Raw genomic sequence first — 14,481 nt, 5'->3', positions numbered from 1 at the left:
CACATCTGCCAGTGCCGGCACAGCCCCCAGAGTGCTCTGAACTCAGGTAGGGAACGATGCAACTTTGTGATCCATGCAAACATTGCCCTCGTGGGAGCAGAAAGAAGGGCAGAGGGGTCTGTAGCAGGAGGGCCTGCTCTTTAAGGGTAAGAGGGTGTGTGGCCGGTCCTGTGGGAGACAGGCCCGCAGCCTCCCCTGTTCCCTAGGGGGGCATCATCCAAGGATTGGAACGATTCGATTTTTATCTGCGTCAGTAAACGTCTATTTCACCGTACATGCCCACAAACTAATGACAACAAATATTTTCATTGCTAATCACAGAAATTTACAGATGGGCAAAGTGAGAAAAAATGCTGAATTTATTGGGGTTTGATTTCAGGCCATTTACTTTGTATATTTTGACACGGGATGTTTGACCATTTGTGTTTGAACAGTTATAAAGCTTTACCAGCTGAAATCTCAACCCCTACTTTTGTTACATAATTGCCTCCTCCCCCCGCACCCTGTGTCCCCCAACTATGAAAATTGAAACCAATAAGAACAGGAGGGGAAAAGCTACCTGTAATTTTGCACAACTGTGAACATTTAAATCAATAAATTTTTTTACAAATGCCTAAAATAAACACCAATATCATCCATCAAATTATAAACAAAATAAAAATCAAATTCTGCCCCCTCCCCACATACCCAGTGGCCCTAGGGTAATGGATAAATAACCATTAGATACAGCTGCTCCCTGAATATCAGGGAATAATCATTGTAAAATAAATAGGCGCACACACGGCACATTCATGGCACATAGCGCAGAGCAGGGAATGGGGGGAGCCGGGCCACATCCCCAGTGGCCGGCCGGAAATCAGCTTCGCCTCATGGACGCCAGTGGATCGACACTAACGTCTCCCAGCCGGAGTTCTGGGCCCGTTACGCAGGATTCTCCCCTCGGGTAAGTCTTACATCAGTATCGCTTCCGCAAAGTTCCTCCGGATTAACACCGCAGTGAGTGAGAGGAGAACCAGGCCCCTTCTTGCCAAGGTCGGAGACACAGGGCTAAATAGTAAGGGCCCAGTCCTCAGCAGGTGTAAGCTGGCATTGCTCCATGGCAGCGATGCCGATTTGCACCAGCTGATGAGATGGCTCCCTGCAGCTCTTCTTGGCGAAGACTCCTTGGGCCAGACCCTCAAAGGGAGGTGCCCGGATCAGGATCAGGGCCTTCCCCATGAGGAAAGGGAACTGCAGGATTTGACCCCATCAAGCACCATCAGTTGCTAAGCAGAACTGCAAGCCAATTAAATACACTTTCCTCCCACCAACACCCTGTCACTTGGCATAAACAAGCATGGAATGATTGAAGTTAGTTACACTCATATACAGCAGCTGAGGGTCGGCCGGTCTTGGTGACCTTGAGGCGAAACGTCCCATAGTCCCTTGTGGTAGCCAGTTTCTTTGCCTCTCCACTTTTAAGCTCATCATGGCTTTCAAAGCTATTCGAAAACCCGCCGGACCTGACGGAGGGACAGTGGCCAGCTAGTCAGGGGGACAGCACTACGACCTATAACACAAGGGAAAGGGAGAACCATCGTCCCTGTTTTGCAGCTAGGGAAATGGAGGCACAGAGAGGCAAGATGACTTGCTCATGGTTTCACAGCAGGTGGGTGGCACAGCTGGGGATAGAACCCAGGAGTCCTGACTCCCAGTTCAATGACCTCCCCCCGGACCTAACCACTGCCTATCAGAGTATCTTCTGTTCAAAGCACTCCATGCAGCTTAAGCTTCGGGATACCCTTGTGAGGTGGCATTTTTATGCCCAGACGGGGAAAGCAAGCCATACAGAGAGAAAGTGTCTGGACTGAGGTCACACAGCAAGTCAGTAGCAGAGAGAGAACTTGGCTCCCAGTGTCCTGATCCCTAGTACAACGCTTCAACTGGAAGCCCACCCTTCCTCTTCCGAGCTCTGTGACCAGCCTCGGAAGTTAACCTGATGAGCTGGATCCAGTCTGGGAGCATATTAGACTGGCAAGGTGCAACAATATTTTGGGGGGTGCTGGGTCAGAGTGACGTAGAAAAACCACATCAGTGGCAGATTAAAAAGCACAAGGCCTCAATCCAAAACCCATCAGTTGTGGCTCCGGGGAAGGGCCTGCTCAGATCATGAAGGTGCCAAAATAAGACCTGGTGCCATCTCTGATCTGTAGCACCTGTCTCTGTGACACCTTGACGTAAATCTGCTCCTCCTCTTCCAGGTGGAAGATTCCTCCAAGGAAGCTGTTTTGCCGCCAGAACTCTCTGTCCTTCCCATCGCAGTAAAGGATCAGGTTCTCCATAAGTTTCATCTCCTCGACATACCTGGGGGTCTTCTTATAGATGCCATGATAGATGACAGAATTCTGGCCCTGATGAGAGCAACTCTGCGCCATGAGATGGATCTTGGAGTAGATGTAATAGAAGCCGGGCTTGATGCAGACCAGGGAGCCACCCTGGTAACCCACATCATGCAGGAAAGCCCAGTCCTTACTGTGTTCCCACTGCAGAGAGCCGTTTCCAGAGGTGGTGAAGGCCGCACCTGGGGAACACAATGCCCACAACATGTCAGGCCTCAGCTCCCTCCCTGGGTCTCAGCCCAGAAGGAGGCATAACTGGGAAGAGAACCCCGGAGTCCTGGCCCCACCCCCCTCTGCTCTAATCACTGGACCCCACATCCTGGCCCCATCCCCCACTGTTCTAATCACCGGACCCCACTCCCCTCCCACGGCTAGGAACAGAACCCAGGAGTCCTGGCCCCATCCCTCCCTTCTCTAATCACTGGACCCCACCTCCGTTCCAGAGCTGGGAATAGAACCCAGGAGTCCTAACTCCATCGCCCCCTGCTCGAATCACTAGACAAGACGCCCCTCCACAACAGAGGCAGCAGGAGTTAACGAGGACTTCAACCTACCTAAGACATGAGCTGCTGGCTTCTCAGCGTGAAGTTTCCTGTCTGCAAATGAAACAAACAAACAAAGGCCCAGCTGTGAGATCAGCCCAGCTCAGAGCCCTCTGTTCCCAGCGCCAGCGTGGGCTGGGGAAGAGCTGCCCGGGGCTGAGTTCTGGAGATGGGCCTGGATCGGAACCCAGCTCCGCGTCGGAACTTTGCAAATGGAGCCAGGCAGAGCAGCACCCCGGATCAGAACTGGGGCTCACCCTCCAATATAAAGCAATGGTGCCCTGCGTCCCCCCACAACCCCCCCGTAATGTCATATTCATCTTCCCCCCCATCTGCCTTGTTCCATTGCACCCTCATCACGTTCCCCCCCCACTCACTCCATTACACCCCCGTTCCATTCACCCGCCCTTGCACCCTGCTCCCCCCCCCCCGTCACCACTTCCTTCCACTCTCCCCCATGCTGGGTCTAGCCTGCACTTTCATCGTGGCTGCTATTTAATTTCTCTCTCTGTTTCCTTTCTGTCTCGTTTCCACACACACTGCGGGCCCCCCCCCGCCCGCTTCACTGCACCCAGCTCAGAAAAGCCTCCCCCCCACGAAAGCAGTCGCGGGGGAGGATGCGCTAGGCAAGCATGCTGCATCGCGTTGTATCGCAGTGAACCGTCTAGCACCTCTGGGCCCCACTGTCCTCTGCTGGATGGATTTGGAACTGCTTAGACATGTGTCAGAGCCCCCATCCCGCTAGCAGCTCAAAGGAGATTTTCTGTGAGGGGGAAGCGATTTTGCAGGAGCAGGGCCTGGGCCTGCACGTCACATGTGGTTCTTTTGTGGAGCATGGCTGCGAAGCTGGGCAAACCGGTACGATATTTATGCCATTGTCTGCGGAGCCATCCAAACCTTTCTCCCAGCCACTATTCAACTTCCTAGACCAGAACCTCAGATGGTGCAAAGCAAGGGAACGCCTTTGACTTCAGTGAAGCTCTGCTAATTTGCACCAGCTGAGGATCTGGTCCACTAAAAGCAGTAAGCTCACTGGGGCAGGAACTGTCTTTTTGTTCTGTGTTTAAATTGTACAGTGCCTAGCACCTGGGATCCTGGGCCCTGACTACTGTATGTGCTACTGTAATAAAAATCCACCACCCTGGCTTAGCAATATCCCCAGCCCCCACCCACCATACCAAATCAAATCCACCTCATCCTGTCCTGGGTCTTGCTTTGCTGCACAACAGAGATGCTCAGAACCTGACAGCAACAGCAGGGACAGGACCCATAATTTCTGTTCCAAAAAGAGCTGAAGGAGAATCTCTGTTCACAGTGTTGGGACTATGAAACATAGACGAGCAGTTCTGGTGCCATCCAGCAGAGGGCAGCGGTGCTCATACACACTAACCACCTCGTTACTGTGCTTTTGACCAACATAATCAACACAACAGATTAAAGACACAGTGCCACTGCCAAGTCAATATCATCATTATCCCTAACTCACTTACATACCACTTTTCATCAGTGGACTGCACAGCCCTTTACAAAGGAGGTCAGTATCATTGTTCCCATTATAGAGAAGGGGAAATAGAGGCACAAATAGGGGTAGTGACTTGCCCAAGGTCACCCAGTAGGCCGGTGGCATAGGTGGGGATAGAACCCAGGTCTCCCAGTTGAAGGCTCTGTCCGCTAGGCTGCACTGCCTCCAAATACCTGCAGCCATTAACACCATCGCAAAATGCTCCCAGAACAGAATGGTACCCCGGATCCTCACTCTAGAGTAATCGATTCCGAGGCCAGAAGGGACCGTTTGAATTATCTAGTCTGACCTCCGGTATAACACAGGCCATAGGACTTCCCTGGATTAGTTCCTGTTGGAACTAGAGCAGGTATGTTAGAAAAACAGCCCATCTGAAATAAAAAGTTCCCAGGGATGGAGAATTGTAGCCCAGTGCTAGCTCCGATCCATTACATCAGAGTCACACTGCAGGAGAAGTTTCCTTTCCTCCCCCTGTCACCAAGAAGGGCTATTTATATAAACCACGGACAGCCCCCAACCCGAGAGTCTCTGAGGCTATGAATAAACCTTGGTCGACCAACCCATTACAAATAACCCTTTGCAATTCTTTGTGCTAGCACACATCTCTGTCCCTAGCGTGGAAGGTCTGATGCAGAGATGTTAACCAGAGGAAATGGGGTGGGGTGTGGAGACAAGGGGGCTTCGTTAACAGAGATTAGACCCACCCCATGTCGGAGTTACACTAGGCTTTGTGGAAACTCACTTCTGGGTAGGGTCATAGAATCACAGAATTCTATGATCGTCGGTGAGACTGTTCATTGCAAATCAATCAACCAATGAATTTCGAGCCAGATCCCCGACTGGTGTAAACAGGGCCGGATCCCAAGCTGGTGTAAATCAGCAAAGCTCCACTGGAACCAATAGGCCAGATTCCCAATTGGTGTAAATAGATGTTGCTCCATTGAAGTCAATTGGACCAGATCCCTGGCTGATGTAAACAAGCATTGCTCCACCGGAGTCAACAGGGGCTATACTGATTTACACCAGCTGAGGATCTGGCCCACCGTGTCTGCTTGGGAATAAATGGGTGAATGTTTTTATTTCAGCGGGTCCAACCGCGAGGCAGGAATTCTCCTCTCCCCGCTTTGACACTGGCGTAAGGCCGCTGGCGAAGTCGTAGCTGTGTAAGGGAGATCACAGTCAGGCACTGGGAGATTGCAGCTGCGTTAGGTTGGTTCATTCTCCTGGCCAAACCCCTCAGCTGGTGCGAACTCAGTGGGGCTGCTCTGATTTACAAGAGCTCAGTTCCCATTTAGGCACCGTCATACGACTTTTCCAGTGTTCAGCACTCCGGGCACCTCTGAATATCTGGCCTTGACTTAGGTCCCTTTGGTGTGTCTACACAGCAGCGAGTCTCAGAGCCTGGGCCAATTCATGGGGCTTGTGCTACAGAGCTAAAAATAGCCATGTAGACCTCTGGGCTCAGTCTGGAGCCCAGACTCTGAGACCTGGCAAGAGGGGAAGGTGCCAGAGCCCAGGGTCCAGCCCGAGCCCAAACGTCTACACCACAATGAAACAGCTCTGCAGCCCTAGTCCTGTGGGCCGGAGTCAGCTGACACAGGCCACCTGCAGGTGTTTAAATGCAGTGTAGACACGTGTGATTTAGCGGAGCGCTTCAGGAAAAAATCTGTCCCTTGTTGGGAGAGCTGTGCTCTTAAAGTCTGGCCTGTGTTTCAGCAGGCTGGCAGCTGAGGGTTCGCAAAAGGGGGAAGAGATTTACCTTGAATGGACTTCTCGGAGATGGCCCCTGCTTGCTCCTAGAATACAAAATACAAGCCTGTCAGAAAGGACAGACACACAAACACACACACACACACACACACACACCCCAACTCCCAAACCCTGAACATTTTCAGCCAAACAGGTGTGGGCTTTTGGCTGAAAAATTTCCAGGGTTCTTTTTTCAAATAAACGGTTGACATTTTCAGTGGACCCACCCCCATTTTCCGACCAGCTCAACCTACCTTCCTCCCACTGGATCTGTGATTGGCTCAGCACCGGGCAGGATCAGACACCTGGCTACGTGGGGTGTGCAGACACACTTTTGTGATTCTGCCAATAATGTTGGCTGCCCAGCTGGAGAAGCCTCGGGCCTGATTTTGTGAGGTGCTGAGAACCTGGGGCTCACCTAGAGTTACAGGTGCTTGGGCCCAGACCTTCAAAGATATTTAGACACCAAACTCCAGTGCCTTTGAGGGTCTGAGCCTTGGCATATATGAAATTGAGGACTGAAATGCGTCCTGTCCGACTAGATCGTCTAATGATCCCTGCTGGCCTTAAAGGCTGCTGGGCACCTGAAAATTGGAAGCCACTTTTGAAAGTTTGGCCCAGAGTTGGGGATAGAACCCAGGAGTCCTGCTACTCACCCCGCCCCCCCTCGCTCTAACCCACTCCTGTCCCAGAACCAGGAGCCCTGGCTCTGTGCCTGAACTTGAACCCAGCTTGAAACACGTGTTTGGATGCAGTTTACAAGCACCTGTAGCTGACCCAGGTTCTAACACCGTTTGTGAGGGCAGCACGAGCCAGGCCAGCTCATGCTGGGCTCTGCTCCCCTGGTAGCCCAGGCTAGTAGGGGAGGTAAAAGCAAACCCACCAGGGCACAGGCAATTCAGATTCCCAAAGGAACAGCCCCTTCCCTAGCTGCTCCCCTGCCTGCCCCTGTGATCCCCATGGTCCATGCAGGGGGTCTTGGGGCTCGTGGGTGGAGAGGGTTGGTTGTTGGGGTGGGAGGAAGGAGGGGGCTTGGACACGGTCCCTGGATTTTCCCGCTGTACAAACCCCACCAGGAGGGGCAGCAGCAGGACCTAGGCCCTGAGCAGGTTTGAGATTCCACAGGAATGTTTGCAACCAGCTGGCCTGGGCACCCACAAGCACAATGTGGCTTGAAATGTGTCTCATGTTATAAGGTGCGCACCCCCCCCCCCCGGAGTAATACACAAGTGCCACCCCAATTTACACACACACACACACACACACACACAGAGTAATACACAAGTGCCACCCCAACTTACACACACACACGCACGCACACACAGCTACAACCCCATTTATACACACAAATCCATACACACACACACAGAGTAATACACGAGTGCTACCCCAACTTACACACAAACACACACAGAGCTACAACCCCATTTATACACACAAATCCATACACACACACACACACACAGCTCCAACCCCATTTATACACACAAATCTATACACACACACACAAAAATCCATACACAGAGGTCCAACCCCATTTATACATAAATCCACACACACACACACACACACACACACACACACACACAGAGAGTAATACATAAGTGCCACCCCAACTTAATACACACACACACACACACACACACACACACACACACACACACAGAGCTCCAACCCCATTTATATACACACACACTCAGAACCACACAGTGCCCTGTCAAAGCACACAGACACACCTGGACTCACCCTAGCAAAGCCACACTGCCCATTCCCAGCACACACACAAACACAGAATGTTCTACACAAGCAGGTGTGCACATGCCAGTCCTGATTCAACACACGCTCCAGGTTAACACGAACATACTGTCCCATACTACTGCACACAGCCCCATCACAGCACACGGACACACAAACCGATGTCAACACATGCACGACCCTCTGCTAACACAAACCGCCACTGTCCCTACTAGCAGACATGAGTCCACCCAAAATCACAGTCCCATCACAGCACACACACACACACAGAGCCCTGTCCCACCAAACACACAACTCCATCCTAACATACACTGTGCCATTCTGCTGCACACACAGTTCAATCCAAACTCTCTTACACACGGCCCCATTTTAACACACAGATGCTGCCCAGATTCCACACGAGTGCACAAACCCACACCCAGATCCCTGTCCCAAATGCCTAGCTTTATCCTAACACACACACCAGTGCATTTCCAAATTACAGTGCACACATGCGTACCCACACACAGATCCTTCCCAACACACATGCACAGTCAGCTTGTTTTCGCATTCCAGCACACACACACACACACACACACAGCCCGATCCCAGCACACAGCACTGCCCAGACACTGTCACTACCCCCCCACCTCCAAGTGCACACCAGCTCATTCCCCTATTACTGTGTACACACATAAACATGCAGAGCCCCCTGCCAATGGACACTGCCCCATCCCCTCGTGCACCCCCTCCCCACCCCATCACTGCCCATGCGTGATGCAAGACTCTCGTTTCCCGCTTCCCTTTCTCGATCACTCACCCCAACCTGGGACGTCGTCTTCTCCAGCTCTTTCTGGAAGCGGATCAGGAAATAGCCTTCAGTGGCCACCCCGGCCAGGGCTAGGATGACCAGAGAGGCCAGGAAGCACTGGTTGTGCCAGCACACCCGCCGCTTTCTCCTCACGGGCGGGACAAAGGGGACCCCGTGCTGCTGGCCGTCCACCACGAAGACAGAAGGATACACCACCCCATCGCCCATGATCACTCTCGGTGGAGCAGGGGAAGGTCCACAGCAAAGCTCGGGAGATGCTTACGGACTTGATGGCAGAGCCAGAGGCAGATTTGGCGCCGTCCCTAGCAAGAAGAGGATTGATCATCCCCACTGTGTCCTGGGTTATGTATCTGAGCCTGTGACGCCCACAGCCCCGTAGAGGAAACCACACTATTACTCAACGGGTCTCTGTGTCCTTACACTTTTCTCTCGCTTGGCAGGGTGGGGCTACCCTGCCAGAAGCCACGCCCCCTTCCCTCCCCCCCCCCCCCCCGGCTTTGCCTCCCTGCGGGAGCACATGTCTTTCTGCTAGAGGCAGCCACAGGCTCTCTGTGCTTTCCAATGTGTGGTAGGAAAAAGGGACCTCCATGGGGATTTCCCAGCCCCGAATAACTCCCTCCTTCAAGAGCTTCACTAGAGATCACCCGGACTCCTCATTAATCAGCTACCTCAGTTATCACTGGGGATCGAACCCAGGCCCCTTAGTGTGCCACACATCACCCCAGACCACTTGAAGTAAAGAAGCAACTCCTGTTGTTATAGGTTAAACGCCAGTCCTGGAGGAGAATCCTGTTTTGCTACTTGTTGTACAGACACAGAACAAATCTGTCCCCTGCTTCACAACCCCAAACTCCTACCACTGAAACCATCACTTTCCGTCTGAATCTCAATTAATTACAATCCGGCTTTTCAAGCACTTTTTTCTCTCAGAGAGAAATGCTTCTCTGGCCTCCAAAAGAACAGGAGGACTTGTGGCACCTTAGAAACGAACAAATTTATTTGCGCATCAGCTTTCGTGAGCTACAGCTAGCTTACGAAAGCTTATGCTCAGATACATGTGTTAGTCTCCAAGGTGCCACAAGTCCTCCTGTTCTTTTTGCGGATACAGGCCAACAAGGCTGCTGCGTCTCTGGCCTCGCGCATCTTCAGCTGGTTGGGCTGAATAAAATGGGGTTCGTTGTATCAATAACAGGCACCTCTCAGGGTTCTGCCCTCCAGTGATCTCAGCATTTGCTTTGCAAAATGGCCATTAAAATAAAATAAAGTAACAATTCTCCGCATCGCCCCTTCCCCTGCGCTTGCTACCTGCCTCTTTTAATGATGCACAGAGACCCGCCTGTGGTTACACAGTGAGCCTTTAAGAGAGCAGGGAATGGAACCCAGGAAACCTGGTTTCTAGATAATGCATGCCCCCTCCCAGAGCTAAGAGTAAGGGGGTGTCTATGCTGCAATTAGACATTCGTGGCTGGCCCAGGGCAGCTGACTCAGGCTCATAGGGCTCAGGCTAAGGGGCTGTTTCTGATCGGAAAAGGACCCTGGTGGCTCTGGGCAGCACCACTGAAATCCCATCAGCAGCGCAGCCGGGGCCCAGGGCTAATGTAGGCTTCCTGCCTGCCCTGGCTCTGTGTGGTTCTCGGAAGAAGCTGCCGGGTCCCTGTGGTCTCTATGCGCATGGGTGGCCGGGGAGGCTCCAAGCACTGCCCCCATCCCAAATGCCAGCTCCGCAGCTCCCATTGGCGGGAACCGCGACCAATGGCAGCTGTGGGGGTGGCTCCTGTGGGTGCGAGGGCAGCGCGCGGAGCTTCCCTGGCTGTCCATGTGCCCAGAGGCTGCAGGGACCTGGCAGCTGCTTCCTGGGAGTCACAGTAAGCACTGCCGGGGCCCTGCACCCCAAATACCCTCCCGCACCCCAACCCCATGCCCAAACCCCCTCCTGCACCCCAAACCCCTCATCCCCAGCCCCATCCCAGAGCCCACATCCCCAGCCCGAGCCCTCACCCCCTGCATCCTAACTCCCTGCCCCAGCCTGGAGACCTCTCCCGCACCCTGAACACTTCATTTCTGGCCCCACCTGAAGCCTGCACCCCCAGCCCAGAGCCCATACCCCTCCCCCCCACACCCCAACCACTGCCTCAGCCTGGAGCCCTCTCCTGCACCCCAAAGCCCTTATCCCCAGCTTCACCCCAGAGCCCACACACCCAGATGGAGCCCTCATCCCCCTCCTGCACCCCAGCTCAGTGAAAGTGAATGAGGGTAGGGGAGAGCGAGCGACAGAGAGAGGAGGATGGAACAAGCGGGGGGGGGGCCTGGAGAAGGGGCGGGGCAGGGGCGAGGCCTCAGGGAGTGGGCAGGGCAGGGGTGTTCAGTTTTGTGCAATTAGAAAGTTGGCAACCCTAGTTTAATTGCAGTGCAGATGTTCTGGCTTGGGCTGGAACCCGAGCTCCGGGTCCCTCCCCACTCGCAGGATCCCAGGGTTTTTCTCCAGCCTGAGCCTGAACATCTACACCACAGCTAAACAGCCCCTTAGTCTGAGTCCCTGGCCCCGAGTTGGCTGACCTGGGCCAGCCGTGGGTTTTCAATTGCAGTGTAGACATACCCTAAGAGTCTGGACTTCCAATGCCCCAGCTCTAATGCACTAGACCTCTCCCCTCCAAGGGCCAGGAATAGAAGCCAGGAGTCCTGACTCCGAGCATTTCCTGCTCTAGTGCACTAGACCCCTTCAAGGGCTGGGAACAGAACACAGGAATCCTGGCTCCCTGCTCTAACCCGCTAGACCCACTCCCCTTCCAGAGTGAGGAAGAGAACCCAGGAGTTCTGACTCTTAGTATCTTGCTCTGACTCAGAATCATAGAATATCAGAGTTGGAAGGGACCTCAGGAGGTCATCTAGTCCAACCCCCTGCTCAAAGCAGGATCAATCTCCAATTTTTGCCCCAGATCCCTAAATGGCCCCCTCAAGGATTGAACTCGCAACCTTGGGTTTAGCAGGCCAATGTTCAAACCACTGAGCTATCCCTCCCCCCCACCAGAGCACAGACTTTTAAATCCTTTAATTAATTTGCCAGGTCACTAGGAGCCTTTGGATGATGAAGTCGCCTGGTAACTCTCCATGGGAGCCAAGGACTTGGGCTCATGAGGAACTACACAGATAACAAAAAGAAAAGGAGTACTTGTGGCACCTTAGAGACTAACAAATTTATTAGAGCATAAGCTTTCGTGAGCTACAGCTCACTTCATCGGATGCATTTGGTGGAAAAAACAGAGGAGAGATTTATATACACACACACAGAGAACATGAAACAAGGGGATACCATCATAGGGCCTAATCACATCAGCCACACTATCAGAGGCTCGTTCACCTGCGCATCTACCAATGTGATATATGCCATCATGTGCCAGCAATGCCCCTCTGCCATGTACATTGGCCAAACTGGACAGTCTCTACGTAAAAGAATGAATGGACACAAATCAGACGTCAAGAATTATAACATTCAAAAACCAGTTGGAGAACACTTCAATCTCTCTGGTCACTCGATCACAGACCTAAGAGTGGCTATACTTCAACAAAAAAGCTTCAAAAATAGACTCCAACGAGAGACTGCTGAATTGGAATTAATTTGCAAACTGGATACAATTAACTTAGGCTTGAATAGAGACTGGGAATGGATGAGTCATTACACAAAGTAAAACTATTTCCCCATGGTATTTCTCCCTCCCACCCCACCCCCCACTGTTCCTCTGATATTCTTGTTAACTGCTGGAATTAGCCTACCTGCTTGTCACCATGAAAGGTTTTCCTCCTTCCCCCCCCTGCTGTTGGTGATGGCTTATCTTAAGTGATCACTCTCCTTACAGTGTGTATGATAAACCCATTGTTTCATGTTCTCTGTGTGTGTGTATATAAATCTCTCCTCTGTTTTTTCCACCAAATGCATCCGATGAAGTGAGCTGTAGCTCACGAAAGCTTATGCTCTAATAAATTTGTTAGTCTCTAAGGTGCCACAAGTACTCCTTTTCTTTTTGCGAATACAGACTAACACGGCTGCTACTCTGATACACAGATAACGAACACTTCAGGGATGTGGGAAAGGAGGTGAAGAAGAGGAAAGTCCAAGTTATCTTCTTGGAGATCCTTCTGGTTCCGAAGAGAGACAGGACAAGGCTGAAAATACTGGAGGTGACCCATCGGCTACACGACCGGCGGGAAGCTGAATGTTTTGTGGAACACTGGGCCACACTTTAATGGGAGAAGTGGCTCTCTGAATGGGATGCCCTGCATCTCACAGGCAGGGGGCTAATCTCCTTGGCTGGAGACTAGCTGGCAGAGACGCCCACTTTCCAGTATGTCGGGGGATGCTTGACCCCAGGTTATGCCCCCATTCCACCCCTTCCCCCAAAGCCCCACCCCCACCACACCTCTTCCTGCCCCTGCTCCTTCCCCCTCCTCCCCAGAGCCTCCTGCACACCGGTGGGTGGGAGATGCTGGGGTGGTGGTGGGGAAGCTCATCGGGGGGCTGCCGGGGGGTGCTCAGCACCCACCATTTTGCCCCATGGGTGCTCCAGCCCCGGAGCACCCACGGAGTCAGCGCCTCTGCTAGCTGGAGCAGCCAGGAGGGCATTAGACGAATAACACGAGGGGCGGGTGCTTAGAAGGCAAAAGTGGGACAAATTCCATGAGCAAAGGGAGCAGATATGACGAAGAACGTGGGAATATTTTTCAGTTGCTGATGTGCTAATGTTAGAAGCGTGGGTAATCAACAAGAGGAATTAGAAACTCCCATGGAGGAGATGGCGTTTGATATAACGGCATTTCTGAAACGCGGCAGCGGGACAATTTGCATGACTGGATTGTTAAAATCTCTGGTTCAGGAAGGATGGAGTGGGTAAAACAGGAGTGTGGGGGAGTTGGCACTCGGCATTAATTAATTGCTTGTTTTTGAGTTATTGATAACTCAGACTCACAGGATCTTGAGTAAAAAGAAAAGGAGTACTTGTGGCACCTTAGAGACTAACAAATTTATTAGAGCATAAGCTTTCGTGAGCTACAGCTCACTTCATCGGATGCATTTGGTGGAAAAAACAGAGGAGAGATTTATATACACACACACACACACAGAGAACATGAAACAATGGGTTTATCATACACGCTGTAAGGAGAGTGATCACTTAAGATAAGCCATCACCAGCAGCAGGGGGGGGAAAGGAGGAAAACCTTTCATGGTGACAAGCAAGGTAGGCTAATTCCAGCAGTTAACAAGAATATCAGAGGAACAGTGGGGGGTGGGGTGGGAGGGAGAAATACCATGGGGAACCCACCCCACCCCCCACTGTTCCTCTGATATTCTTGTTAACTGCTGGAATTAGCCTACCTTGCTTGTCACCATGAAAGGTTTTCCTCCTTTCCCCCCCGTGCTGCTGGTGATGGCTTATCTTAAGTGATCACTCTCCTTACAGTTAGATTTTAGATTAGTTAAATTTGTTAGTCTCTAAGGTGCCACAAGTACTCCTTTTCTTTCTCCTTACAGTGTGTATGATAAACCCATTGTTTCATGTTCTCTGTGTGTGTGTATATAAATCTCTCCTCTGTTTTTTCCACCAAATGCATCCGATGAAGTGAGCTGTAGCTCACGAAAGCTTGTATGGATCCATGTGCTCACTAACAAAGCACTGGACGGGGTACTGGTGCGGGTCTGTTACAGCTCACCGGATCAAATCAGAGAACAGG

At 52.0% G+C, this 14,481-nt stretch overlaps 1 protein-coding gene across 1 annotated transcript; it reads right to left on the bottom strand.

The window, feature by feature from the left end:
- Positions 1-543: 543 nt before the first annotated feature.
- Positions 544-9,151, bottom strand: TNFSF14 (TNF superfamily member 14). Its single transcript, XM_038379151.2, has 4 exons — positions 8,746-9,151; positions 6,202-6,238; positions 2,933-2,974; positions 544-2,560 (listed from the first exon to the last, which is right to left on the bottom strand). The coding sequence occupies exons 1-4, from the start codon at positions 8,962-8,964 to the stop codon at positions 2,142-2,144; spliced, it is 717 nt and encodes a 238-aa protein (XP_038235079.1). The 5' UTR covers positions 8,965-9,151; the 3' UTR covers positions 544-2,141.
- Positions 9,152-14,481: the final 5,330 nt, after the last annotated feature.

Source organism: Dermochelys coriacea, chromosome 20 (genome assembly GCF_009764565.3).
Source record: "Dermochelys coriacea isolate rDerCor1 chromosome 20, rDerCor1.pri.v4, whole genome shotgun sequence".
Taxonomy (NCBI): domain Eukaryota; kingdom Metazoa; phylum Chordata; order Testudines; family Dermochelyidae; genus Dermochelys; species Dermochelys coriacea.
The sequence above is the reverse complement of the archived record's forward strand: the minus strand, read 5'-3'. Positions and strand labels throughout refer to the sequence as shown.

What these genes read in the sequence shown, in the direction of transcription:
- TNFSF14 (XM_038379151.2), bottom strand. Translation starts at nt 8,964, where the DNA reads ATGGGCGATGGGGTGGTGTATCCTTCTGTCTTCGTGGTGGACGGCCAG. An exon ending in AGACGACGTCCCAGGTTGGG is followed by an intron (nt 6,239 to 8,745) that starts GTGAGTGATCGA and finishes TTTGTATTCTAG; the next exon opens with GAGCAAGCAGGGGCCATCTC. An exon ending in CTCCGAGAAGTCCATTCAAG is followed by an intron (nt 2,975 to 6,201) that starts GTAAATCTCTTC and finishes TTTCATTTGCAG; the next exon opens with ACAGGAAACTTCACGCTGAG.